This window comes from Anopheles coustani, chromosome 2 (assembly GCF_943734705.1).
Source record: "Anopheles coustani chromosome 2, idAnoCousDA_361_x.2, whole genome shotgun sequence".
In the NCBI taxonomy this organism is placed as follows: Eukaryota; Metazoa; Arthropoda; class Insecta; order Diptera; family Culicidae; genus Anopheles; species Anopheles coustani.
In genome coordinates, this window is record NC_071289.1 from 29,986,854 (window position 1) to 30,013,155 (window position 26,302).

Below are 26,302 nucleotides of genomic sequence, written 5' to 3' on the forward strand. Positions count from 1 at the left end.
TGTTTGACGCCTGCTGCTGCTGTTTCCTCTGTGTGTGAGTCTGCATGTACGTGTGTTCTGGCGGAGACGTCTGCTTCCGCCGTGCGTCGCGGTTGTTGTTGTTTTTTTTTCTCCCTCGCCCAAACCCTGCTTTTTATGCCTTTTCTTCTTTCAGGCTGACCACAATCATCCCTTAACCCTTCCCGAACCGTTCCATTTTGTGCCGCTTCATTTCTGGGTGAAGGGTAGAGCCTGTTTTTTTTTCTTGACTCTTTCATCTCTTTGTCAGGTTGGCTCCCCATTTGCGCGCGATCTTAATACATGTATATTATTTTTTAGTTCATTAATTTTCACCCTTCCTGAGCCCCGGCCCGCATCCACGCTGGAAGATCGTCGTTATCCCGTTTTTGGGACCCCGTGGGTCAGATCGGTGATTTGGTTGCTTTTTTTCTCTCCTTCAAACCGTCATTTGGAAGAAAGTTCAAATTAGCAACGGAGCGCGATGGAGCTGAAGAAAAATTACACCGACAAAAAAACATCAACAACGAATCGAGCGAACTCACCAGCGGTCGGAAAAGCGCATCAGAAATTCATGTATTTCCGATAGCAGGAAGCTACCGTTAGTTCACCGCCAGGGCGTCAATCAAACCAAAAAAATAGACCAGAAACAACCCCTCTGCACCGGACCGAAGAGGTTGACCAAAAAAATATTTAAACACACCAAATATAATGGTTCGTCTTCGTTCGTGATAGAAATTTTGGCGCTACGAACCGAGCGGAAAACGTTAAAAATGTCGTTGGGCAACGCAAATTGTAACTTGGTGCATAATTTAATTTAATCGAAGTATTTTTCTTTATTTCAGGAAGTTCTTTGTGACATGGGTGTTTCGATCTAACGGGTTTTGCAATTATCCTGCCAACGGCTGGTGGAAATTAGACGAGCATTTCGTAATGAATGGGCATTCATTTATTTTGACACGCAGTATAGGGACATTTGAGACTAAAGAAAAGTGCCGAGGTGTATTTTAATGAGAGGAATACATTGAAAAAAATGGGTTAACGATTAAAAGCAGCACCGTGTTGTTCCTCTATCAAAAAAGTAAATTAAAAAAACAAGAAAATTTGTGTTATCGTCACAAAAGAAAATACGATACCTTAAAAATTGACAAGTGAACTCCTTAACAGAATGATGCACTTAAATTCTCAATTCACCTAAATAGGTTTTTATTTTTAACGAATCTTTTAAGATTGACATTGTTTAGTGATAAGTAAGAGTTTAAACTCTTACTAAAATTATGTGAAATTTTGACTGCATGCAGGCAAGAAATTCAATAAAATATAATTAAATAATTATTTCCTTGACTTGCTTATAATTATTTAAATCAGTTGAAATATTTTTCATCAGTAATGTTTCACATGTTGTTGAAGAGTGTAAACCTTAGAGCCTCAAATATAAGTGTCTAGTTGATCATATTTCAGCATCATTGGGTTGGTTAAAGTCGCGCATTCTAGTGTTAAGCACTGTACTTGGGATGACCTAGTGGGTATAAGATGCCATACGTTTAATCGCACGAAACTAAACTTTCTTTTCTATTAGGATGGTACGTAAATTTCACTGGAAACGTCGTTAACGTCTAGGTGTAAGACCTAGCCGTAAGTGACACAAAAAAATATGTATTACACTCGTCTCGGTAACAAACAACAGTTAAGGTGAAATGAAACGAAGCATTAAACTCTCTTTTTGTGCCTAATGTATGGTAACGTATTTATCATTCTATCATTCGCGCACACAAAAAACCCAAGTTCAACATAAAAAAAAACATGTACTCACATTAGATAGAAGAAAAAAACAGGCAACCAAACTTGTACATTACGACCCCGAGGCTAATGAGAATCAAGGAGAAACTTTAACTCATCATACACTACTGTCTCTGTGGTTTAAGGGTGGTTCTGTCGTAGTCATAGATGATGCTGTCGATCATCAAGATTAAATGGAAGTGGTCACTTGAGAGCAGCAGCTCTCGCGCATGCCACGGTGGATATGTGAGTGTGGGTTGGATGCCGGAGGAGCGGAGCATCTCGAGTTCACGAACAACTTCGTTTAACGGTTGCCGGCCGCACCGTTCCGAGCAGTTTACAGATATTTAATTATCTAAGCACCTGGTGGGGGTGAAAAAATGTGAACAAAATCAACATGCTATACCTACGAAGGTGTAACCAATAGAAGAAAACGAAACGGACCACAAAAACGGCGATTCAAAAATGTAATATATGGATAAAACAGCAGCAAACTGCTGTTTGTGTCTCTTAGATAGCCAGTAATAAATGGTGGACAAACGCTAAACAACAGTTTAGTTGTTTTTTTGCTTGTTTTTTATTTGTATTAAATTTCCTTTAACCGGGAATATTATTTGTTTTGTTTTGGAACAAGAGATACGATATGACAATATGGCATATAAGATAACACAACGTTCGCTCATCAAAAATAAGACAATCCCCATGCCTACGAGTGACGATCGACATTTTTTATGTAAATTACTTATTATATTTGTTAATAAAATAACCGTAATACGTAAACGGATCCAGAATATGGAACGGTTTACTTTCCGATTGCGGATTGCTTCCGATGGAGTTTTTCCCGCCCATTTCACCATTGCTCTACCCGACCGTGACCGCAAGGAATTCAAAGCTGCTCGACGATAAAAACACTTCCACTTTCTCTGTAATGTTTCGTTTTAATGTTGAAGCCTTTTTTCCATTTTATTTTACAACTAAACCATCGCTCTTAATGCGTACGATCCCAGGAGTCTGAGTAGATGAATAATGTGTTCGCTTTTGGTAAGAGGACCACACTCTCTAATGGCGACGCCGGCAAGCATCGTGGTTTTTTGCATCGAATGCCACCGAGAAGCAAAACAACGACTAAACGAACAACTCATTAGGGTCAGCGCCATTTCGTTCACCTTAAACCAACACCGGATCGTGGAAGGAGGCTGGCCAGAATCGTCCAAAACGGGTGGTAATATTCGGATGCGATTGTATTGAAGATAAACAATTCGATTTTGAAGTATGAAGAAGTTCTTGCTAGAGTGTAAAACCTCTCGATAACAAGCTAATCCAACGCTTAAACCCTATGGCATGTAATTTGCGGGAATGTAGTTTGATTTTCAATAATTTTTCACAATAAAATTTATGAAGATGCTGCTGATAGTTCGAAAAAATGCTCCAATCAAAAATTACTTTGGAAACAAAAGTATAAAACCCAAATTTGTTTACGATTTACAAATATGACTCACATAGTGTAAATCACACACAATCATTGAATAAATACAATATCACGCCTTACCACGTTAATGAGCGTTAGACCAATCACTCGCTAGTCATCGGGTCGTGTCCACTCTAACCTCTAACGGCCGTGCGATCAACGGCTCCATTTTTCAAATGTGCGAGCAGGTTCTCCACCACCTTGCTGGCTAAATTTGCGTGGCCACCGAAAGCGAGAAGGAGATACAACCAAACTGGAGCAAGGTTCTGCTTTTCGAAGTGGGGAACCGTTTAACTTTGTATCCTTAAGCAAGTGAATGGGGAAGGGCAGCCAATGCAGCGAAGCCGGTAAGGCCAGAGCGATCTTTTCGTGATTGAATATGCATTCGGGTCGTTCGCTCAACAGGCAAACAACGTGGCACGTGACAACAGTTGTACTCCAAGCGTTCACTGAAGTGGAATAATCGATCGTGTAAGTAACTTTCACCGATTTAGAAGTGTCGGAAAATGTGTGGTTGTTAAATAATGTACTTAATAAGAAATCATAGTAGAATATAGTTTAAGTTTAAAAAAGTAAATCGATATTCTAACAGTCGATTTCATTAGCTTCTGTTCTCAACATCGGTTCTAAAAGACCAGAAGGAAATGTTATTACATAATTCATTTCGCAATCTATACCTGCACGAGAAAATCAATATTAATTTCCAATCATTTATTCTTCGTGAGTACTAATTGATTCAATGGAAAGCTTTATTTTTCCGACCCGCTACCAACTGAACCTACCCTCACTTGCAACCGCCCAGAGGCGAATTGATAAATGTTACAATGTAAAAATCGGCAAACAATGCGTTTGCTCAATAAATCTACCCGTCGATGTTAAATTCACTGTTCAAAATGTGTAAATCGTCCGAAATGAATCAATTGTAACGTTCTCGGGAGAAATGAGGTTTGACAAACATTTCCCGAGGAAAATAGCCTGCTCTAGGGGTTGACGCAAACTCAAAAATCGGGCCCCAACACGGAGAGCCCCCTTACAATGGAGCAGGAGGGCGGTGGGTTTCAGTTTCGGACGTCTCTAAACCGGAGATATTTTTTTTTCCCCCTATTTGCTTATTCCTCCTTTCTTTGTTTCGTTTACGAATTTGTTACAGTGCGCGTTTTTATCCCGCTCAACCCCGGCAAAGGGTCAGCCCGGCGAAACATCAAGTCACTCGTACGCCATAAATTAACCAAACGCTAAAACATGTGGTTCCTCGTCTCCACCTCTCTCGCGTCGATGGGTGCACCCTTCTCTCCTGTTTCGCATCCTCCCACGACCTGCGCTTAGGTCCCCCCCCCCCAATAGTTACCCTTCAACGGCGATGGACGTTCGTGTCCTTTCCGGAGGACAGGCAAGAACTGTTTATGTACGCGCTCGGGAAACGCTAGCGTTGTGGTGGTTATTTGTCTTCTTCTCCATCGCATACCTTTTGCCACCCTCCGTCGGCCACCCTGTCCCACAACAGCACCGGTCCCATGTATGTACGCAGTGATGGACGTCGTCGTCGTCGTCGTCGTTGGTGTTGGTTTTGTATAGAAAGTGTGCAGAAAAAGCACGTGGTGAAAAACGCTAATGGCATACCGTTCGACCGGAAAACCCCCGTCCCGGAAACGGGAAGGGCTGGGGGGAAGACTGGGAGATCATTCAGTGTGGCTGAACGAGAGAACAAGACGCAGTGAAAGGGCATCTCTGTTCCGTGGCTCCGATCGAGACGAAGAGATTGTTGGGTTTGACCGTCCGCCCCGGGCACTCCCCGTCGGGGTAGGCGAGGGCTAGGTTGAGTGTAGAGGGGGATGATTCCGAACGGGGGGGACGATGCAGAAAGCTTAGAGGTGCGGGCAGCACAGGGCTAACACGGGCCAGCGTTTATTTACGACGAGACAGCCTGGACACGTGCATAAAAACCAAAACAGAGAGTGACACGACCACGGCGAGAGAGATAGAGAGAAGCAGAGAGTGCAAAAAATGCAGCAAAAGGAAGAGCAAAATGGCGAAGTGCGAGAGCAAAACCTGTGGAGACGAAACGGCGGATCCTTTTTTCTGCACGCAACAGTCCCCGTGGTTTGGGGACGGTTGATGCCAGAACTCGACGATGTCTAATGTTCGTCCCGTGTTCGTTACCCTCCGGTTCGTCCATTCCGTCCCCTTGACGGCGTGAGGAGGAGGAGATGGAAGGGGGCGGTATCCAACCATTCCTCACCACAATGCAATCCCTGTTGGGACTGGGTAGAAAAACGAGCCGACCGTCGTCTATCGACGGGAGACTGCGAAGGAGAGGGCTCACGAAAAGGTACCGTTCGAAATGATAAGTTTAACGAATGGCAGCGTAAGTTTAAATTTGAAACATTGTATGTCAACTTGTATGGGTGCTTTTGTGAAGTCAAATAATTGTAACACAAATCTTGATTATCGTAATTTTTCATGAAAAAGAACATGAACATAACCAAAAATACAAAACTAAAATCTAACAAGCTCCGAGTCCTGCAGCAGCACAACTTAGTTCAGATAACATAGCAAGAGGCTATTTATTTGAGCCTTAAATCTCAGGTTTTGGCAATATTGTGTCTAAGGCCGCGTCTGCATATGAAAGTTTAACTCTGTACAGGGTGGCATCGTAGAAGTGATACACTTTGTTTATGTGATAAAATTGAAACCAGGTACGATATCTCTTCGAAATTGATTTAAATAACTTCTATTACTACTTAACTTGCATTTGACTCAATTTATTTCAAATCTTTCACCTATGAACTTGATAACGGCCCGTAGACGCTTTTGGAAGTCGTTGAAGGCCGCACGCACAACTTCATCCGACATTTCTTCCCATATCTTTAGCAACCGTCTCTTGATTCCGGCCAAATTCAAACGTTTGACGTCGCCTAACTTCCCAAGCATGTGTCCCCATATGCTAAAGTCCAACGGATTCAAATCTGGAGAGGCAGCAGGATATTCCGATGCGTTGATGAAACATGGCAAATGTTCCTTGCACCACTCCTGAACGATTGAAGCTTTATGGGATGGAGCTGAATCCTGTTGGAAGCAAAAGCTGTCTTTGCCAAAAAGCTGCATAGCGTATGGTTTCAAGTGGCCTTGGAGAACGTGTTCTAAATAATACTCCTTGTTTATCTTCACGCCTTTGTCGATAAATAACAACGGCAACTTCCCTTTGGTGGAGATAGCTCTCCAAACCATAACCGCTGACGTATTTTGATACCGCTCGACTGCTCTTTTATCGGCTGGTATATCCCGAATAGATGCTCCATAGACTCGATCATTCTGCTTATTTAAGGGAGCCTCCAGAGTGAACAGTTTTTCATCCGAAAAGATGATGTTGTGGCCTGCGTGCGTCTTCAGTAGCAAGCGAGATCTGGTAACCCTGTCGGCAATATTGTTGGAGGTTAAGCCGTGAATTTTCTGCTTTTTAAAGGCTTCGTAACCAAGGTCCATTTTCAAAATGCATTGCATGGCAAAGTGACTCATGTTCATGTCACGCGCCATTTTTTTCCCGAGCGAGCTGGATTCCGCCGGACACGTTCCTTTACCGCTTTAATCACCGCTAGAATCCGGACACTCCGTTTTTTACCCGGTTTCTTCTTTGGAACAACTGTCCCTGTCTCCTCGTATCGCTTGATGGTCCGGTAGACAAATAATCGACTTAAATTGAGATGAGACAGTTTCTGCCAAATCTGAATGTTTGTCAAACCTTGCATATGCAAAATTTTAACTTGCTCGCGACTTGAATTCATAGTAGTTACTAGAAAACTGAACTGAACACTGAGTGTACGTTTTGGACATAAATAGTAAACAAGTAAATCTGTCGAAATATACCCATTTGTTTAACACACTGGGTACAGAAGTTTGGCAGTAACCGCTCGAATAAGTGTATCACTTCTACGATGCCACCCTGTAAATAAATAAATAAACCAAAACGATACAAAACGTATTGAAAGAACATCAAAACTGACGGTAGGTTTGTTTAGGTTGTTCTATATGGTTATCAATTCTTCGTCAGTTGGAAACTATGTTAGTGGTTTGTAAAAATACGCTATTCATATCCCCACAAAGATGTGTCAAGCTCGTTTAAATTGGTGTGAAAGATGAACAGTGTTGAAGTAGAAGGAATCATTGAAGTGGATTGACTTTGGTTTTCTAATTTAAATTTATCCTAAAGAAATCAATAGCGTAGTTGAATAATTAAATATATGTTCTTAAAATGTGCAAACAAGCCGTTGTTTACATCAAATAGAGAAATGAAACACTAGAAAAGTAATTCAAAGTTATACGTACCATATCTATAAATCCCTAAATAAAAGGGATACTAAATTATTTCAGTTAATAAAATCGCTAAGATAATGTTAGTATTGCCCTTTAATTTTCATAATTGAATCACATGTTGACTGTTACAAAAACTTATCGCACAATTGGAAATAGCGAAACTCACAGCAAACTACAGCATCTAACAACCAACGATAGCGAATGTCCGGGGTGAAGGGCAAAAGGATACTGTCATCCGAACGGTTGTTAAGGGAGAGGGGGAGGGGGAGGGGCACACAAAAACACGAAAACCCGCCTTGCACAAACAGGCACACACACCAGCGTGCTGCGTGTGTTGTGCCATTGTGGAGAAAATAAATGGGAAAGCGGCAGCATGAAAAACCAAACAAACGTTGACGACGCCGGCTCAACACAACGACGCGCGTCGCACCAACACATACCGGCCGGAACGTGCTTGCGCGGAGGGAGAAGTTTTTCATCCGTAGCGAGGAAAAGCTTTTTCCTCCGGCCAAAAGCGCCGTGGAAAAACTGGGGAAATTCATGGCCCTTGCTGGTGCGCTGCAATATTGGGAGAGTGTGTTGAGCGAAAGACCGCCGAAGATACTTGAGTTTGTATGTATGTAGGTCGACTCGGGGTACGAGGGCCCCGTGGTTTGACCCCCTTCGGAAGGGGAAGGAAAGAAGAGAAACGATCCGAATGTAAATAGATAAAAAAAAGCACCAGCATTGTGAGATTGTTGTGCGTTGGTGAAAGGACGAAATTTATGGATGAAACTGGAAAAAAAATTGTTTGTACTAGAAGTTTTTTTCAACAATATCTTTTCGTAAATCTTCTCCAGTTGTTTAAATAAATCAATAAAAACGTAATTGTAACTTGCCCCAACGAATGACGATAAGAGTCTTCACAGAAAATATCTACTGTTTCAAGTCTTGATAAAAATTTTAAATTCAAAAACAGAGTGTAAAGTACTTGATTAAAAGTAGATGGAAAAGTATCACTCTAAATAATATTAGTCAAATCGCAAACGTAAATGGAAATTTTTAGGTCTTGGTAAAGACACAAGAGGTTGCAGTCTTATACAAACATGAGTTTTTAAAAAAATGAACCAAATTGGAGATAAGTTTACCCCTTGGCTCATAGTGCGATTGCCATTCTCCTCTGCAGATTTTCCATGGCGTGTTCGTGTGGTTCATATGATTTTTTTCCCTTCAACGATGATCCAATCCATGGGGCCAACATTCAAACACAACCAACCTCCCGAGCCCGATGATGAAGATGATGCTGATGACGATGCCGAGAGCGAACGAAAACGGTAGCAAAGCCACGACGACGATAACGCGCGCGCTGGGATAACATTTTCGAACCGGCAGCATGTATCTCCCATTCGTAATCATCGCCATGCTCGCCCGCGTCTGCTGCGACGACGACGACCGGCCTGCTGTTCTCGCGCTCGGGAAATCCCGTAAGCAAAAAGCTTCATCCCCGTACCCGGAAGGGTACGGACCGGAACGGGGGGGAGTAGGTGGTGGTGCTTTTGGGGCTGAAACTGCGCGCGAAAAAAGTGTTCAATTTTCGAATGCACGCAGCGGAGTGAGTGAGTGAGTGAGTGGAGGGACAAAGCATCGGGGCTTCGGAAGTGTAAGAGACAGAGGAGAGGGAGAGGGGGGGGGGGAGTGGCATCGGTGGAGAACCGATCTTCAGCCAAGCACACCGGGACCGTAAACAAAAACGCACGCCAAACGATGACGATGCCGCGAGTACGCGACGCGAGCTGCCGGATGAACGAACGGCTGGAACGGTGGCCGAAACGAGGCGAAAGAGGCGAGGATGGGGGGAGAAAAAAAAGGCTCACTTTTTCCACACCCTTCACCCCGGGCCGTGCCCGCCCACCCGACAGCATCCTTTCCCTCGTGGCCTTTTGGGAATGCGTCGGCCAGACTCCCGCTCCGAACTCTCCGAGCTCATCTCCGGGGCCGAATGCGATATATCTCCGCGTTCGTCGTCGGGCTTTGGCCGTTTTTTTATCCCAGGTTCATTTTTTTTAGGTCACATTCCCGACCTTCCCACTGTTTTCTCCTTCCAGCCTCCTATCCCGCCCCTTTCCTCCGGCCACGAACGTGCTCGTTTGATTCGGGTTTAAACTTCAATTTGGAGCGTATAAAAACAACCAGCAACTGTCAGTTTGAAACAAAACAACGGAGCGCAAGCAAAACGAGAAAAACCTCGACGCCATATAACAATGGAGTGGAAACGGGTGGGGAGGATGCTGGTGCGGCCAGCAGGGAAAGGGTGTGAGGAGGGAGGGACTGGAAAACAAAGGCAAGGCTTTCCGGAAGATAGAGAACCATCCCGTCGGAACACGCACCCTCGCACACAGGCAACGAGCACAAGCTAGAAATACACACCTACATTCCGGCGCCAGCATGTTCCGTGATTGTTGCAACGGGCGGGAGGAAAATAAAGAAAAAAAAGTCGGAGGGAAAACGGAAACTGCCAACCGGGGTACCAATGGGTATCTTTTTTTAAAAAAATCCTCACCACCTTTCCCCAAGCATCCCAGACCCTTGTCTGCCACGGGGAATGGAACGCAACGATAGAACATCCTGTTCAGGCCGCCGGATTCGCTCGTCGCAGTCGGGCGTTTTTAAAGGAATATAAATACATGGGCGAAAAAATGCGGACACTTTGTGTTTATACAGGACCCTGCGGGTGGGAGGAGAGGTGACGGAAAGCGACGGCAGATGCCAGCGAAAAATGGCACAGCGCAAAACCACGAAGGATGACTGGCGATGATTCATTGTATGCCGAATTTCTTGCCGCCGGCCGAGAAGGACCCAAAGCGAAAGCGACGAGCGAGAAACAAAAAGGGATCGGATGAGGAGAACAAAAACACGAAAAAACCCTTCGGATCATCATCAACGGGATGTTCCCAGCGTGTCTGCTTCGCTGGCAAATAGTTGCCTCGATCTAACGGTGCTTCGGGTTGGACGTTTGAGTGAAGAAATATTTGGCCGGTTTATTGCAAATCGAAGCGAATGGAGGATTCATCCGAGTTTTCAAAACTGTGATCCTTCAATTTCACGCACTTTATTTTTGTGTTCATTTTCTCACCAATCGAACGGTCGCTTTTCCTGTCGACCAACTCTTCGATGAGTGTTTTTGACAAGCGAAAATGCTGCTCCACTACAGGACTCCACGATATCGACAAACGACCCCCGACGAATCTGGGTCGTCGTTCTTGCCAAATTCAACCAAGCATCTGTTTATGCGTCCGACCTTGAACGTGGGATGGCGTTCGGTTCCATTCACATCAACAACCCATTTTTCCACGCATCCATTGCAAAATGTTGCTCCCTCGCCCGGGTTTTGCCAAGCGGACGAATTTCGATTGGAACGCGATTGTCCGCATGGTTATGCAAAGGCTGGGCAGCCGGTGGAAGAGTTGGCAAAAATAAACAAAACGTACTTTCCACCCTCGCGAAACGCATTCGGGATTTTCACCCGTGCGATCCCTGTTTCGATTTATGGAGGATTTTTCCTCCCTCTTTTTTTTGTTTGTACCACAATAAATTTCGCAAGGAACTCGTCGGTATCTCGAGTAATGAAACGGGGGAAGCGCAATCAAAAGTTACATATTTTAACAAAATAAAAGAAAAATAGGCACCACAAGAAATTGTTCTTCGAAGATGATTTTCGCTTCTGGGAAATAAATCGTCCCATCGGGGACCTTCTCAAAGCGATAGAAAAAATCTACAGAACCGTCGTTCTTCCGCTTCCCGTTTTAAATCGTGAGTTTCGTTTTGTTTTCCTACATTTATCCTGTGGCAATACACGTGCCACACGATGGGCAACACCGTTACCTCTCGTCACCAATCGATAGGGTTTTCTTTACCGTAAACAATGACGAGTGACAAACAATGACCCACGAAGTGGAAGAACTGGAGCGTTGGCTGACGAACCCTGGTATTGCGGTGGACAGAAAGTGACACAGATGATGCTGCAAGGAGATTCTAGCAAACGCACGAAGTATAACGTGGAAATGGGGCAATGGACGCGCCTTTCGTGGAAAGCACTTCTGCCGAGTTGCTTCGAAATGGAGCGGAAAAAAGCACTGGATGAATGAAGTCGTTTTATCTTACTTCGCGTCAAGTGTCTGTTCGTTCGTTAGAACATGATTGTTTCAAATAAAACACGCCATCTACATGCGGTTGGAAGCATTCACTCAATAAGGCATATACTAATCCAAATGTTATGCAGATTTTTAACAAAACATCAATATAAACGCCAACGGCATAGATATGAATTTAAGACGTCTGTTAATGTGCGGACGATTTCATTCGGTCCAACCCTCGATTGAAAGGTACCTAGCGCGAGGACCTGTCGCTTACGTGTACCACGTGCTCAGTGTGTGACTGTTTTTTTCCCGCGAATCGGCAAAGCCTCGAATTTTCTTCTCAAAAGTTCCCAGGTGAGATGCAGCAGGATGGCGAAGGTGCGCCCCGACGACAAACAACCGTTTCTCGCAAGTGCGTGTGTATTTCAGCGAAAACATATTTTCACGCCGCCGGGCGGGTGGATGGATCCGTCGGTGGCAAGAAGGATTAACCTTGCAATATTGGATTGAAGTCAAACATAATACCGGTGTAGCTTTTTTAACCTTGCCGACGACGGATCGGGTAAGCAATTCGGCGAAAATGTGCAAAATATTTGTCCAACATTTGTGTACGAAGCAAACATATCAGCTTGAAAATGGAAAACACTAAACAAAATGTGCGCCATCTTGTGTTGCAATAAACAATTTTTATTTTAGAGTGATATTGTATGATATCAAAGGATACAGTATACTAAATAGAAACATCCTTAGCATCAAGTATTAGGCGCCTCCATAAGTAACAGCGATCAAGTTCTCATGCTCTTGGGAGTTCAACTTTTCCATAATTAAACCTTAAACGCCTTCCAACGAAATTCTCAAACTATTGCCAGGTCGATTCCTACCTAAACCACCGCCTCTTCTTGTTACGATGGTGCGTGCGGACAGCATGTGAATGTTTCCAATTAAATATTCCCACGCATTCACACCGGCAGGAACAATTTTACCAATTCATTTATACACACTCATGAGCCTTGACACCTTCTGTGCCAATCGTGTTGCTGTCTGTGTGGCCAGATTCATTCAAGCTGAAGCGTCGATTGCGCGAAGCAACAGATGAAGAATGAAGCAGGTACGCATGAGAGAGGATTCGATTTTTCGATTCCTCAATTTCAACTCGTGCGCGCCTGCTTCTAACACCAATTATAATGTCAAATGGACGTAAGATATTGTGAAGGGACAAAGCGAAAACAAAAACTTTGGTAGCTCAGCGATGGCATAAGAAGCGGTTCGCCGAAGCGAAGAGAACCCTTTCTCGCTCTATTGGCAGTTCTAAATCTTCCCAGACGGAATTCCCTCGACCGTCGTCATCGCCTTGCGCAATGTTACGGATTGGGAAAGACGAAATGCGGATACTTTTGGCCTCGCCCATGTCTGTGGCTCCTTATCGTCACAAATTTTATCCTCTTTCCAAAATGGACGCGGAAAAAATATAACTCCATGTCGAGTATAAAGAATTTGAACTCGGCGGGAAAACAAAACTCTAACGATCGATCGACTTGGTTGTTCGGAAATATCGGGCCCTCGAGCTGTCACCACCGAAAGCCGATGCCAAAATTGGCCACCAGCGAATACCCGCCAAGCGTTGCAGCATACAAGTGCAGCATAAAATTCGCACGAAAATATGCCGGACGCGCATACTTCGCGGGCGAGTGATCCCACCGCGTTGGTATCAAGAGGTTGGTGGAGGCATACAATAAACACTCTTTAAAAAATATACAAACGCTTCCCATTGATTGATTGACAGACAGTCGGAGCCGAGTCACATAGAGGTAAGGAGGAAGGGAGGTAAGGTGAACGTTTGACAGGTGAACATTGACACAACCGCGAAGCCAGTAAGTTCACCGTTTGAAGACATCTTTAATTTATATTGTAATTGACCATTTGTTGAATCATACAGCGAAGGTTACTTCCATGGTCTGCATTTGCGGCTCGTGTGTGTTTGAGTGCCATTCGATTGAAACTAGCTCGACCCTTTCAGGACTGCCTCCAATCGACGTCCTGTACATTATGCCTCAACCTTTACGAGGGTTTTACATAAAGTACCTTTTCTCGCAAAGTGTGCAACAAGCTATTAGTCCGGTACCTTTACAGGGTACTGTTGTTTTTTGTCCTGACCAATCCCTTTTCCGTCCAGTAATTATTCAAACAGATCCGCACTGAAACCGCCTCCGGTGGCATTGAAAGTAACAAAAAAACAAAAAGACGCAAATATTCTCCTCTAGTCAATTTTAAAGCACGAAAAAGTATAACATGAAAATAAATTTTAAAAAGGGCAAGAAACGCCGGTTTACAAACGCGTCCTCCCATCGTGTGGGGGTAGGAAAATGTTAATGTTTAATATTTAATTAACGTACTTTGTGATTTTTTTTTGCTTAGTGTGCCTGTATATGTTTCGCTCTTTCGCCGCACTGTCTTCAAAGGGATCTTCCTTTCGGTTCGGTGCAGACTGCCTTTTTTTAGTTTCGTCCACGCTTTCATCGTCAATGCAGCATTAATCATGGTCCGCCGTGTCTTCAAAGGGCAGCGAGTGCACCCCTCTTCCTCCCCCTTCCTTGCCAACAGGGGTTTCGATCTCCAAGAAAACGGTGCGCTCACGGAAATATAGCACAACCATTTTCCGCTCGCCTTTTGGCACGGACCTTTGGGGACTGCACTCGGAATCCGCAGCGAGCGGCCATAGAAAATATCGATAGAAGCAAAAGCTAAATACACTCGGACGAAACGATGGCGCCAAACGCCAGCCCTCCGAAGTGCCTACGCAGCAATTATGTTTACCTTAGATGCTTATCGATTGAATAAAGTTGTCGTCGCTGCGTGTAACTGGGAGAACATTGGGTGTTTTTTTTTGTGTGTGTTTTATTCCAATAGTTTTTACCGAACAGCTCCCGAGAATTAATTTCTCGTTGCAACAGGTAAGTAATTAATTTCAAAATGAGTTCTTTGATAATTTTTTGTACACCGTTTTGCGCCATGAATTACATCATCGGGAGCGGAATAAAGAATGAACTATCAAGTGACGAAGGGATGTATTTTAAAACACACTTTTTACATCTTGTTATTCTTTGTACCGTTTAAAAAAAAATTAAACCACCCCAACAAACACACACACACAAACGCCCGGTGACGTTGAAAATATTATTTACGACCTACGGTGTAAAAAGCCCCGATTGCGGCTGGGCATTCCGGCACCACATGGTCGACCGAGGCCCTGAAACGGAGTCGGCGATCGATTTTGGCGGGAAGAAGCATCCGTTTTTCCCCGTGTGGACACATTTCGGACCAAAAACGATTCTCACCCTCTAGATGGGATGCTTCGGGTCTGTTGTCTTCGCCTGATCTCTATCCATCTTCTCGAGGGAGGGAGCGAAACGATAACCCAACAAATCCAACCCCGCACTGGCGAGGTGTGGATCTGGCCTTTGGCTCAAAATTCTCGCCGATTTCGAGACCGCAGCAGCAGCCTAGTCGACCGAACCCCAAAAAAAGGGTGGAGAAACAAACAAACCAAGCCAAAAAGTTTGCCATTCCTTGCAAGCCCAGGGTAGGATAGTTGTGTGCAACAAAATGTGCTTCAAAAACTCTCGAAGGAGAAGAAAAGGCAACCGCCAGACGAACGACGGAAGAAAGAGGAGATATTCGAGCGGGAATACAAGGATGCGAGAAATTACACTCACCACCCGCTTCGCCACCCGGTTCCCCATTGTGCGACGATTTGCCAACGTCCCGAAAAACGGCAGACTAAATCTGCTCGCGTTTTTGCTCCAGTTTTTATTTACGCGACACACCGCCAACGAAAGGAGCGACCGTCTTTTCAGACGAACGTGCCGAACTACCACAGCATCGTCGTCGTAACGCATACAGCCAGCTTACCGGCATCGCCATATTTGAATTCACTCCGTGTGTCTAGAACCGAGCTGAGTTTTTCCATCGCCCGGGCCGGACCAAAAAAGAATGGAGTATCCTTTTTACTTTTTGCCACCACACACACGGAACTGGCGCGCCTTTCCGTGGCCACTTCGTTTATTCATTTGTCGAATGAGACAGTTTTTTCGGCCTTCCTTCCTGCCTGCTCTCAACTCTTCCACAAACTGTTTCGAAAGTTCGTAAACGAATGGGAGCTTTTTCGTGCCAGGCATTCTTCGTCCTTTCGTTCGCCATTTTCGCATCGGCTGCTGCCTGTTTCCACTCCCAACGACTTTCCTACCTAACTGCTTGTTCATCTCGCCCACCTTGACCTCACGATGCACAACGGAAGCTACTCACCAGCTCGGTCCCGAGTTCTTCCTCAACCAAGACATCGAGAACCGACACGCCGTGTCGAGATCAAGTTGAGATTCTGGCTTTTCGCATCCGATCTTTGGTGCATTTTTCGGCCGGCCATTTTTGGGAAAAACCCTGCGCCAATGTTTGACACAAAAGAGAAAATTAAAACGCTAGGACGATTAACAAAACACGACCCAGCGGCAACTTTTCGTGCATTGATCGTGATTCGACAGACGTAGATAGAGGCTGTTCGCGGAGAAGAAAAAGATCTACTTTCCTGAGATGCTCCCGGATGCAATATGGTTCATTGCTCGTTCGTGGTTTCGTTCCCTCACGTAAAGTGACCACAACAGTTAAGGAGGAAGTTAAGGAAATAAGCCGATTATCCATCCAGCTAAACGATTACTATGTCACCAAGTCAAGGTAATAAATAAAGAAATACTCATTAGTTTACTCATTTTAACGCAGCAAATTTGTTTCCATTTGAATACCATAGCAAATTGGGAAAATATGCTCAAAGCATCCGCGAACGAAGCAAGATCAACGGCTTTTTCAGAAGCCACATCGATTAAGTCGAAAATCGTGTTTGATTTATCGACAATTTGATCGTTCGCAAGGAATAAAAAAAATTAACAAAGGATGAACATTTACGTTCAAACGAAGAAAAACAATCAGCAGGCATCATCGAAATCGTCTGTCAACGTCAAGCGTCATCTGTCAAAAGTTTCCGTTTGCCTCGTCATCGGAGCTGGGCATCGAAAGAACACGCGTTTGGCAAAGTTTTGTCTCGTTAAAGATCCCTTCCGGGCAACGTCCCGGTTTGTACTCGGCCTTTTTCTGCTGACTCAAGGACCAACATACGCCGGATTGAAAGTAGCTTTACGCTTTTCTGAGCAGAACCGGAGGAAAAAAAAGACACACAGCTGAGCCACCAGCGAGCTTTAAGTTTATTTTTATCTGGCCACGCATTCCCGCAGTAACAAGCGGAATAATCACGTGAAAAAGAGATGCTCCCCATGATATGTTCACAAAAACCGCATGAGGCACCAGGTGGCTCCATTGCAAAAGAAAATGCATACCTTCAAAAACAAAGCATAACAAAGATGTTCCAGCAATTATATTTGTTTGAAATATAGTATGTCAAATATGTGAACGTACTTTCTCAATCTCAAATTATTATTTTTTAACTCTTCTCTGTACCTTTGGGCAGCGAAGAAAAAGATACTGTCGTCAGACGTCATGCATTGGCCGCTCTCGAACAGGGCTCGAAAGTTCGCCAGTCCTCTTATCAGACGCGCACCACGTCGGATCGGGCTTCTGTCGCGACAACAACGGGTGACGGTGATGCTGATGCTGGTGTTATTCGATTTCAGCCATATTTCCAGCGGCTCGCAAGAAGTTGGCGTTGTTTGCAGCGCACGGGCGGGCAGGCGGGCGGCGGGTGAAAGAACGAGCAAAATCAATTTTAACTTTTTTTCCCTCCGCGCAACTTGCGATATTATTTTTCCCCCGCATTTAACGCCCATTCGGCGGGGTTTGACAGCTCAAGCCATCCGAGCGGTTCGACGTCCTTTATGGGCGGCCAAAGGGAAATTTATTTTCTTTTACTATGAGCCAAATTGGGACGGGAAACGCACCGGGACTACGCCACCTGTCGGAGAAGATGCATTAGACAAAGATATGTATGTCGACGCCCACGAGTGGGGATAAAAGCGTGAGCAAGCAGGTCAATCGTTGTGGAAACGGCGTTCAAAGGAATTAAATACTTTTTTGGAGTCATACTAGTTGAAATTAATTGAACAAATACCATTACCAGTTGGGTACTCATAATTAAATAAATTTTCATCGTAAACATCATTTCAATTACTCTATTCCACTTTGCGTAATATTTCAGTCAAAGCTCAGTCATATACAGCATCCTTTCTCAATTCCCTCGTTTCGTTTTCCAGCTCCAGTTGTTCGCGCCGTTCCATTTTTTCACCCGTGACTAATTACGTTGCATTTTTCCTAGAAAATCATCAAAACTTCTTTTTTTAGGCTTTCATTTTTATGCACCTATGCAGCGTTCCCCAATTTTCCGCCGAAACGGGAGGAAAGTTACACTTTTTTTCACAATTTTGGGAGGACCGCTGTTCTGCCTTGTTCTATATGCTTCTCTGCTTCTTTTGCCATAGAAAGGATTGAGGAAACGCGTCGCTTTTGCCCGGTGTTTTTTTCCACGAGACAGGGAAGAGGCCTTGCTCTCGTCCAAGTTTCCTGCAAGTTTTTCCACCAGTCGATATGTATGTGTATGTGTGTGTGTGAGAGAGAGAGAGTGATGGTGGGAAAGTGCGGAAACTTAAATGGCACCCAAACTTGACGCAGCAGCTTGTGGGTGAAACAGGCGACTTGGGTGGGAGGTAGAAAAAAAAACCACCCCGCCATCGGCGATGACAGAACCTGGCGGAAACGGGAGTGTCCAGCTTCCCGTGTCATCCGCGTGTCTCGCTTTCGACGGTGTGGTCTCCGCTTCGGTCCGTGCTGCATCGCCTCAAAATGTTTGTCGGAGTCAAAGCCCCGGTTCCCATCGGGAGCCATTCGTGAGCGCTAGCATAGGCTAGCATAAAAACTAGCTGCCCCCCTACCCACTTCCCCCTTGACGCCGGTGCATTGCTCCCACCGCAAAGCCCGCCCACAAAGCTGGAACGCATACTTTATCCTCCGGCACCACACCGCGTCCTCACCCATTTTCGGTCAAAGGCGCTTTTTTAAATCCGCGTTATAACGCTAGTCCCTGATGTGCCCCGAAGCTAACTACCAACGAGCCTTCACCTGCAGGACCCATCGTCCCCTCACCCCTCACCTCCGGTGGCGGGGCCGAGGCCGAACGCATAGGAAAAGAATTTCAAAAAACACAAACCTGGCAAAAAAAGGAGCAGAACGTGCAGCGCGCCGTTGGCAGCAGCCATTTTGCCGCTTTTGCAACAATCTTCCTTTTTTTTCTTTTGCTCCGCATCGCAGCTTCTACACCATGGCGGCTCGGAGGCAGATTGGGATTGCGTTGCGCTATGAAGAGCCAGAAACAAGGATGGGAAAGTTTTCCGTTTTTTTTTGTTTTCAAACGCTATCGCACTCTCCTCCAATTTCATTCTCACTTTGGCGTGCAAGAAGCACTTTTTCCCAGCTTTCCTGCTACGATGCAGCGGAATTGCTCATTGCAGAGGCCGTTTCGCGATGCAATTCTCGTCATCGTATCAGAGGAAGTTTTAAAACAAAATCCCCGTTATATCCTAATGGTGACTTTTTTTTAGCTATTTTTATAATTTAATGTATTCATTATTGCACCTTGCCACGCTTAGGGGATACTTTGAGCATCAGTACAAGCAACTGAACACCGCTTTCAGCGTAAGCATGCACCGTTTTGTAGCTTGAACTTTATCCCATTTCGGTGCGTGTTGTTTTCCCTTGAGTTATCAGTTTGCTCGAACGGTTCGGAAAATTTTTACCAGGGCCCATCGAACGCATACGCTTCCAAAAGCTGACACAAGGAACGAACGAACTGGAGCGGAATGAAAGTTTGTGTAGTGACACGATCGCAGAGAAAAGGATACCCACAAAACGGGGACACATGAAGCGACAGCGATTCGAGAGGCCAACTTCAAGGAGAAAGATAGAAAGCCGAAATTATAATAACCCTAGAGGGTGGGAGGGGGCCGAAAAAGGGGTGCTGGCAAAGGGACGATTAAACGGGGATCCGGATACCCGCGGATTGGACGCAGAAATCCCCCGAAAAGCGCGCGGATTCTCGTTCGTTCCTTTGTTCCAAACTTTACTAATTTTTGTGCACCATGTTTTTTCTGCCCTGTTTTGGGTACGATGTTTTTTTTCGTTCTTTCCCCCCACTATTCACTCTGCTTCTCTGTGTTCGGGCAGGTCGCCCGAGAACCGTACAGTTCCGCGTGCTACGGAAAGGATCCGGGAACAACTCCGAAAAAATCCCCCGCAGGCATCTGAGAAACTGGCCAAATGAACTTTTCAATCGACGTTGGGTGAAAGTATGGACCCAGGGGTGGAGCGAAAGGGGGATGTGATTCTTTTTTTGACTTGGCTCTTACAGCATTCGCTGTCCAGGTAATGAATGGCAAGGGCTCGACAAAATGGCGCCCGGCCGGAGTGCTCTAGCAGATCCTTCCAGCAGTGTTCCATCGAGCGAACTGTCCATTTGAAAGGACGCCAGCGTTCCATCTAGAGACGGGATGCGGTCGTATACCGACTCACACCAAACGGTTGCCACGGTCACGGGTTAACATTGGATGGCCGAGAAATAGTACCAACGAAGGAAAGGCAATGGATTCCAGTAATCGCGCTTCGAGGACTTAGGCAGCATGGAGTTCTGGAACGGATATAAAAGCGAAAGATGCTGAAGGCAATGGGGATTGAAACTGTCACAGGAGAAACGCTTTCAGCTTAACTTTTGCATCCTTATAGCTTGCATTAGTAAATTATGTTTGTTCTTTAAAATTATAAAACATTTAAGAGGTATCGAGACTAATCTCTCGAAAATGCTATACACTCATATTTGATCAAAAACATAATATTTATACAAATCAACCCGTGTTGAGTTGTAAAATTCCTGATTTTAACACATAGTACAGTTCAAAATCAATTATGAAATTTCAACCCTTGCTCTTCCACAGTAATATTGTGACAATGGTCTTGTTTTTGTTGCATGCTAATATCGAAAAGAAAAAAAAAACTCTATGATCATCTATCGGGTTTCACAGAATATTGCATAGCCTGTGTGCAAAATGGTTGCACAAATTCTGTTTTAATATTCGCAAAAAAATGTTTATTTATTGCAATCGCGTCGGTCACCGCCGGATGCAGACGAAAAACATGTGCCAACCATAGACTAGCGTTAGTAAATATGTCAACCACAATAAACGAAACCTATTTAATCAGCACGCACAGCGCGGAAACGTTGAAACTAGCTTTCCGCACCTTTGTTCGCATCACCTTCCTCCAGTCTGCATTTCCTACCGTTTTCCCGCAAATCGCGGCGGGCTAGCATTTGAATGTGTTTAAATTGAAAAAGAAAAAATGATAACCAGATTTAAAAAAAAGAGGAACAATACATAAATCATGCTACGCACTTGCGGTCACCCGCAGGACAATTCGGGCGTGGTCATAGTGTTTGAAGTAATGTAGTGAAAGGTATAACATAAAAAAAATCGGCGCTGATGATTATTATGCAACAAAAAACGAGACTAATAATATAAGCCCCGAATGAAAAACGTTCCTTGGTGAAGGGAACAAACTATATCCCCATAAATTTAAACCAGCTCCAACCTGCGACCCGCGTTTTACTTCATGCTTTTCCTCGTCACCAAGTGATAGGTAGCAAATATTACAGACTAAATGACATTTAAATCCTTTCCATCCAGAAACCATAAATTCTGGTGCTCAATCGGTTTAACGATTATTTCAATAAGTTCGATTGAGATCAAATCATGTTTGCGGTGTTTAATGATTTTTGTGAATTAACAAACGAAGAAAAAATTCCGCAATTTCACCAGCCACAAAAAAGATCTAAAAGTACACAAGAATAAAATTTCCCACAACGACGACTGAAACACTTAAACCTAGTGTCCCTTTTTCCCAAATCATACAAAATCTCGGTGTCCGTACCACAAAACGTGAGATGAATTCGTTTCATCGTTTCCGAGTGGCATCCATTCGCGAAAGAATCCCAGTTTTGGAAATCAGATTGCAAATAGTTCAACCATATTTTGTTTTTCTAGAATCCTTTACGTCACGAATGGAGTAATGGAGGTGAAGCGCTGAAGACCCTTGGAAAGATTGATTACGATGCGGATGGCGATAGATTCATTAAACGAAGATCAGCAAACGGATAAAAAGTGCCAAGCTAATAGATGGCTCTTCAAAGTTGCAAAACAAATCACACAACTCCGCCGCCGTTCGCCAAATGATTCCGTAAAGTTTACATACGCGCAAATGTGTGCGGAGTCGTGCAAAACCTCAAACACGTCGAAGCGCATGCACTCCGCGGACACCGATCCTATCACAATTCATAACCCGGCCGCAAAACCGAGCCGACCGAGAGCTGGCTGCGAACCTCTTTTTATTTCCCGACTTTCCACATGGTTTTCACATGGGGTGGATTTAAAACAGCTAAACAAAATGAGAAAAAAAACCCAACGAGTAAGCTGCCTAACGGAACGCAACGCAACAGAAGGATGACCACAGGACCACGGCGGCGTTCGTCCTTCTTCCTCGCCTTTGCCAACCCGATCGGTTGCCTGTGTTGGTGTGTGGCGCTTCATAACGTATCAAATACTAGCGCTTCCACCACCTCCCCCACTGAACCAAAGCGGAACGCACCTCTTTCGATGTGCCTCCCAATCGTACGGACAGTCGAAGGACGAAGGACACGAACAACTGGCAAATCCTGCACACTACAGAATAAAAAAAATCACGCCACCACAAATCCTCTGGCTGCCATTAAATCGCAAACGGTGGACCAGCGTGGGAAGGACACGGGCTGGTGACGAAGGGAGGCCAGTTTTAGTGCGTGTCCTTCCTGTGCGTCGTCGAACGGGTTGTCCTGGTGTCGGTACTGGCGGTGATTGTGTAAAGCAATGGAGGCACAAATTGCAAAGCACAACGAGCGTGGAACATGGAGTGGCGGTTCCCTTTTTTTTTTGTTCGGGTTGGCGCCTCAAACACGGACTAATGCAACTAGAAAAACGCGACAGGGGCTTACAGGCTGGATATTAATACATTCAGGGAAAAAATCCCGCTTTACCCACATTTTTTCACAATTTGAAATCATACGAGCGGCTTGCGATGCAAAGCCCCGCATGGTGCGGCCACAGGAAACATAATAAATTTAATCACGTTTTCTACTTTGTTCTCGTCAACATTATTGTTAGTTCTGCGCGGGATCTAACTGTTTTTTAACGCGTTTATGTTATAACTAGGTTTTTTTTCCATTGCAACTAAATATTCATGTGTTATGTCACTTTTGTGGAGCAGGTGTGATGGATGCGTTGGCAGCGCATCACTGTTAGAAGCTATAAAAATGCATAAAATACGAGCGATACCACTATCGGCGGATGCATCAGAATAAGTCTATGAAGCCTTCTGCAAAGGGATATCGGACTTGAATGACGGATTTCTCTGTTAATATGTTTCCAGTGATTATTATTATTAAAATCTATTTGAACTGACATCGATGGTGTGCCAGAAATTCATCTTTACCAACGAATTAAATTCACAATCTAATCAGATACAGTGGCTCACAACAATTAAAATTTTGTGAAATCCGCGCAATTTCCCATTGAAAGAAACCGAAAGGCAAACATGCGCACAACACGAACAATTTCCTTGCACGCACATATGAAGGACAGTAAATAAAATTATCATACCAAGAAGAGCATATTGGGCGAGTTAAAAGTGATAAAAAGGAACTATCTGCAACATAAAATATAAGGTTTGAACACGATTCGGACTGTCGCATACGGAGGACATGCTGAACCCATTAGTATAATTAAAACCGTTAAAACCGTCTGACGCTACGAGAAAAGGCTTTCGTAAACATGAATCTCGAGAAGCAAAAACTCGTGGAATTCTTTTACGAGTTAGAAAAAAATACTAACAAAACTTCTAGCACGATGCAGTGAGTCATATTCATGTGAAGAGTAAAATGATCAAATTATTTACGAATCAAAATGTATTTTCTATCTAATTATTTACTGTGCTCGATTTAGAATAAGATCTTCGTAGAATATAGCATACTCAATTTAACACCTACCTGACAAATAATTGCTCTTGGTTGTTGACCCGCCAAGATACTACGGTTGCACCTGAAGAAAAAGAATGTAAAAATCGTTAGAAATTTATTATTTCATATGATGCCTAAACACGAATATCATTGAAATGGGGGGCGAGTGGGAAAAATAAAACATTCAATTCCGGTGACCCAATTTATCCACCTCATCTCTGTTAGACGAAAAATCTACCAACAGCAAAACGCTCAGTATGGGCGGAATCGGATAAAGACTTCGTGGGCAACCGTTTTCCCATCCCTTTCGCGTCTTTATCACGTGGGAATATTTTCAACGCCTTGGCGGTAGCTCTTGCTACTGCAGCATATGAAAGTAAAACTCGTACACCAGACATAAATACAAACACGGAAACACAGCTCCAACAGCACGGCAAGACACCCAACAATTAATTCATTAATGCGACCAAGGCGTGCGGGCCACGCGGGAAGCGAATTCTTCAAATGCCGGACGCAATGGGCGGCGGTAAGACAAGTAAAACATCAATGCACCCCAGCCAACGCATTTGCGGATGCACCGAAGACCGGTTCGGTGAAGATGTAGCACCAACAAAGTGTGAAATAATTGAGCCATCAAGACATGCCGAAATGTAGGTTTCAAAATATTTTCCATCACGCGTTTTTTTTTCGTAAAAATTCAATTCAGAAATATTTGATGTATTTAAACAGTTAAATTAAAAACATGATCATTTGATAACTAAATAGTTTTCTAATTTCAATGTGTTTCCAGAAAAAATCATTCTTAGCGAAACTACCCATTCTCGTTAATTTTGGGCATTTTATGGAAGGAATTTCTTGCTTGACCGGACTGCTAAACATAGCCGAACGCGTTGCTGATTTCTACGTGGGAGGTTCTGCAAATATTGTCTTAGCAATTATCACGGCCAATTGCTGCATGTGACATCATCTTTTTTGTCTGCCTGTTAAGCATAGTCAATTGGGCGTGTGATAAGAAGCTTGAGCTGTAAATCAATAATGACCAGAACAAATAAAATCCTTCTGCTACTGGGAATGGATGAAAATTGCTTCAACAAATGCGGTATGATTTTAAAGGGAATTTCGTGCAAAGTGAAGAAGAAAAAATGATCCCATGCATTTAAATTAAATTGTCTACCTTTGGGTGTGTTTGATTCTTCAGTCTTAATTTCCTTAGATGTTTAACATAGTTACATATTCGTTTACTACATTTCAGTAGGATTTTATGTCGAAATTACGTAAAATTCAATAAAATCCAAAACGAAAAGATTGTTTAACAAAAGCTGAGGCGCTGACGAGGCAACCTGTTACCCACAAAATAGCCGCAGTTTGGTAAAGTTGAAGGGTAAGCCGGCCTCAAGCATCATTCGTTCCGCTTAAAGTTGCGCACTTTTTCAAAGACAACCCCACGTTACCTTCCCCTCGGCGAAGAGCATGGTCCGCGGCTTCTTCCACCGGCCACTCGGAGCTCGCAGACGTCTCCGCTGGAAGTAATGAGCGAAAGGCAGCGTGAATCGTGCGACGCAGAGGAAACGGTGTCGTTTGAAACGACCTTCAAAGCACTTTTTACTCATCCGTAAAATGTGCATTAAGCCCGTCACTATACTCATATCGGCAAGCGGTCCGTAATGAGGTGTTCAGGGTGGCAATGGTGGAGGTAACACACCACAATGACATTCGTAATGGTTAATTGCCACTGGCGCAGATTACACTGGCGAGAATCCACACTTCAGTGCATCCATATTTGCAACGCAATGTTTACAGTTCGACCCCTTGCGAGAAGACAGATCGATAAGGGTTCGATAACAAGCGCTTCAGCACTAGGTTAACTGCTGACTGGAAAGTTTGTGACTTAACGAAACATTTTTCTAATCTTTTCCCGTTGCCTTCTGTGTTGTACTCGACTACACCGCATTGCACGATCACACCGTGGGCAAACACTTACTCCAGTGGCAATTGTTTGTCCAATTCGCCACCACCACCACAAGTATCAGCAAGATTGCGGACCTAGCGAACGTCACATCGAGTCAAGCGTTTGCCTCTAACACCCCGCTCGCGAACGCCATCCTAACTAAGCCGCGAGACGACGCTAGAACGCACCAGCTCACATCCAGCGAACCGTAACGTCACCAGGCCTGATAGTGTTCGTGTCATCGTCACCCGGCGCAAAACGGTGGCCCAACAAACAGCAAACAAATAGATAGTTTGGCCTTTTGGGCGATTTTTCAAAGAGACGCTTTTTCAAAGCCGAACCTAAACCCGCAGTGACGATCTCGATCGCGCATGTTTGGGATGGGAGTTTGCCTTTTTTTCTCTTATTTTTTAACTTTCGTTTTGCTGCCAGCGCATCATGTTGTTTGTGTAAATTTAGCCGCACGTTGGTAAACATATAGGTACGTGTTGCGTGGACACAGCATCTTCAAAAGGCGACAGGCCCACAACAATAACCAAACAGTCGGGTTGAAGCAATGAATGGCGAGCAGGGATCGTCGAGAACTGTACTCGCTAAAT

General features: G+C 44.3%; 1 protein-coding gene across 1 annotated transcript in view; it reads right to left on the bottom strand.

The window, feature by feature from the left end:
• LOC131264189 (uncharacterized) overlaps window positions 1–26,302 on the bottom strand; it is a gene marked incomplete at its 3' end in the record, with an annotated part of 39,097 nt that overhangs the window by 3,410 nt on the left and 9,385 nt on the right. The window contains exon 3 of the mRNA XM_058266477.1: window positions 23,786–23,837. Coding sequence (XP_058122460.1) covers window positions 23,786–23,837 — 52 coding nt within the window. The remainder of the gene's footprint in view (window positions 1–23,785; window positions 23,838–26,302) is intronic.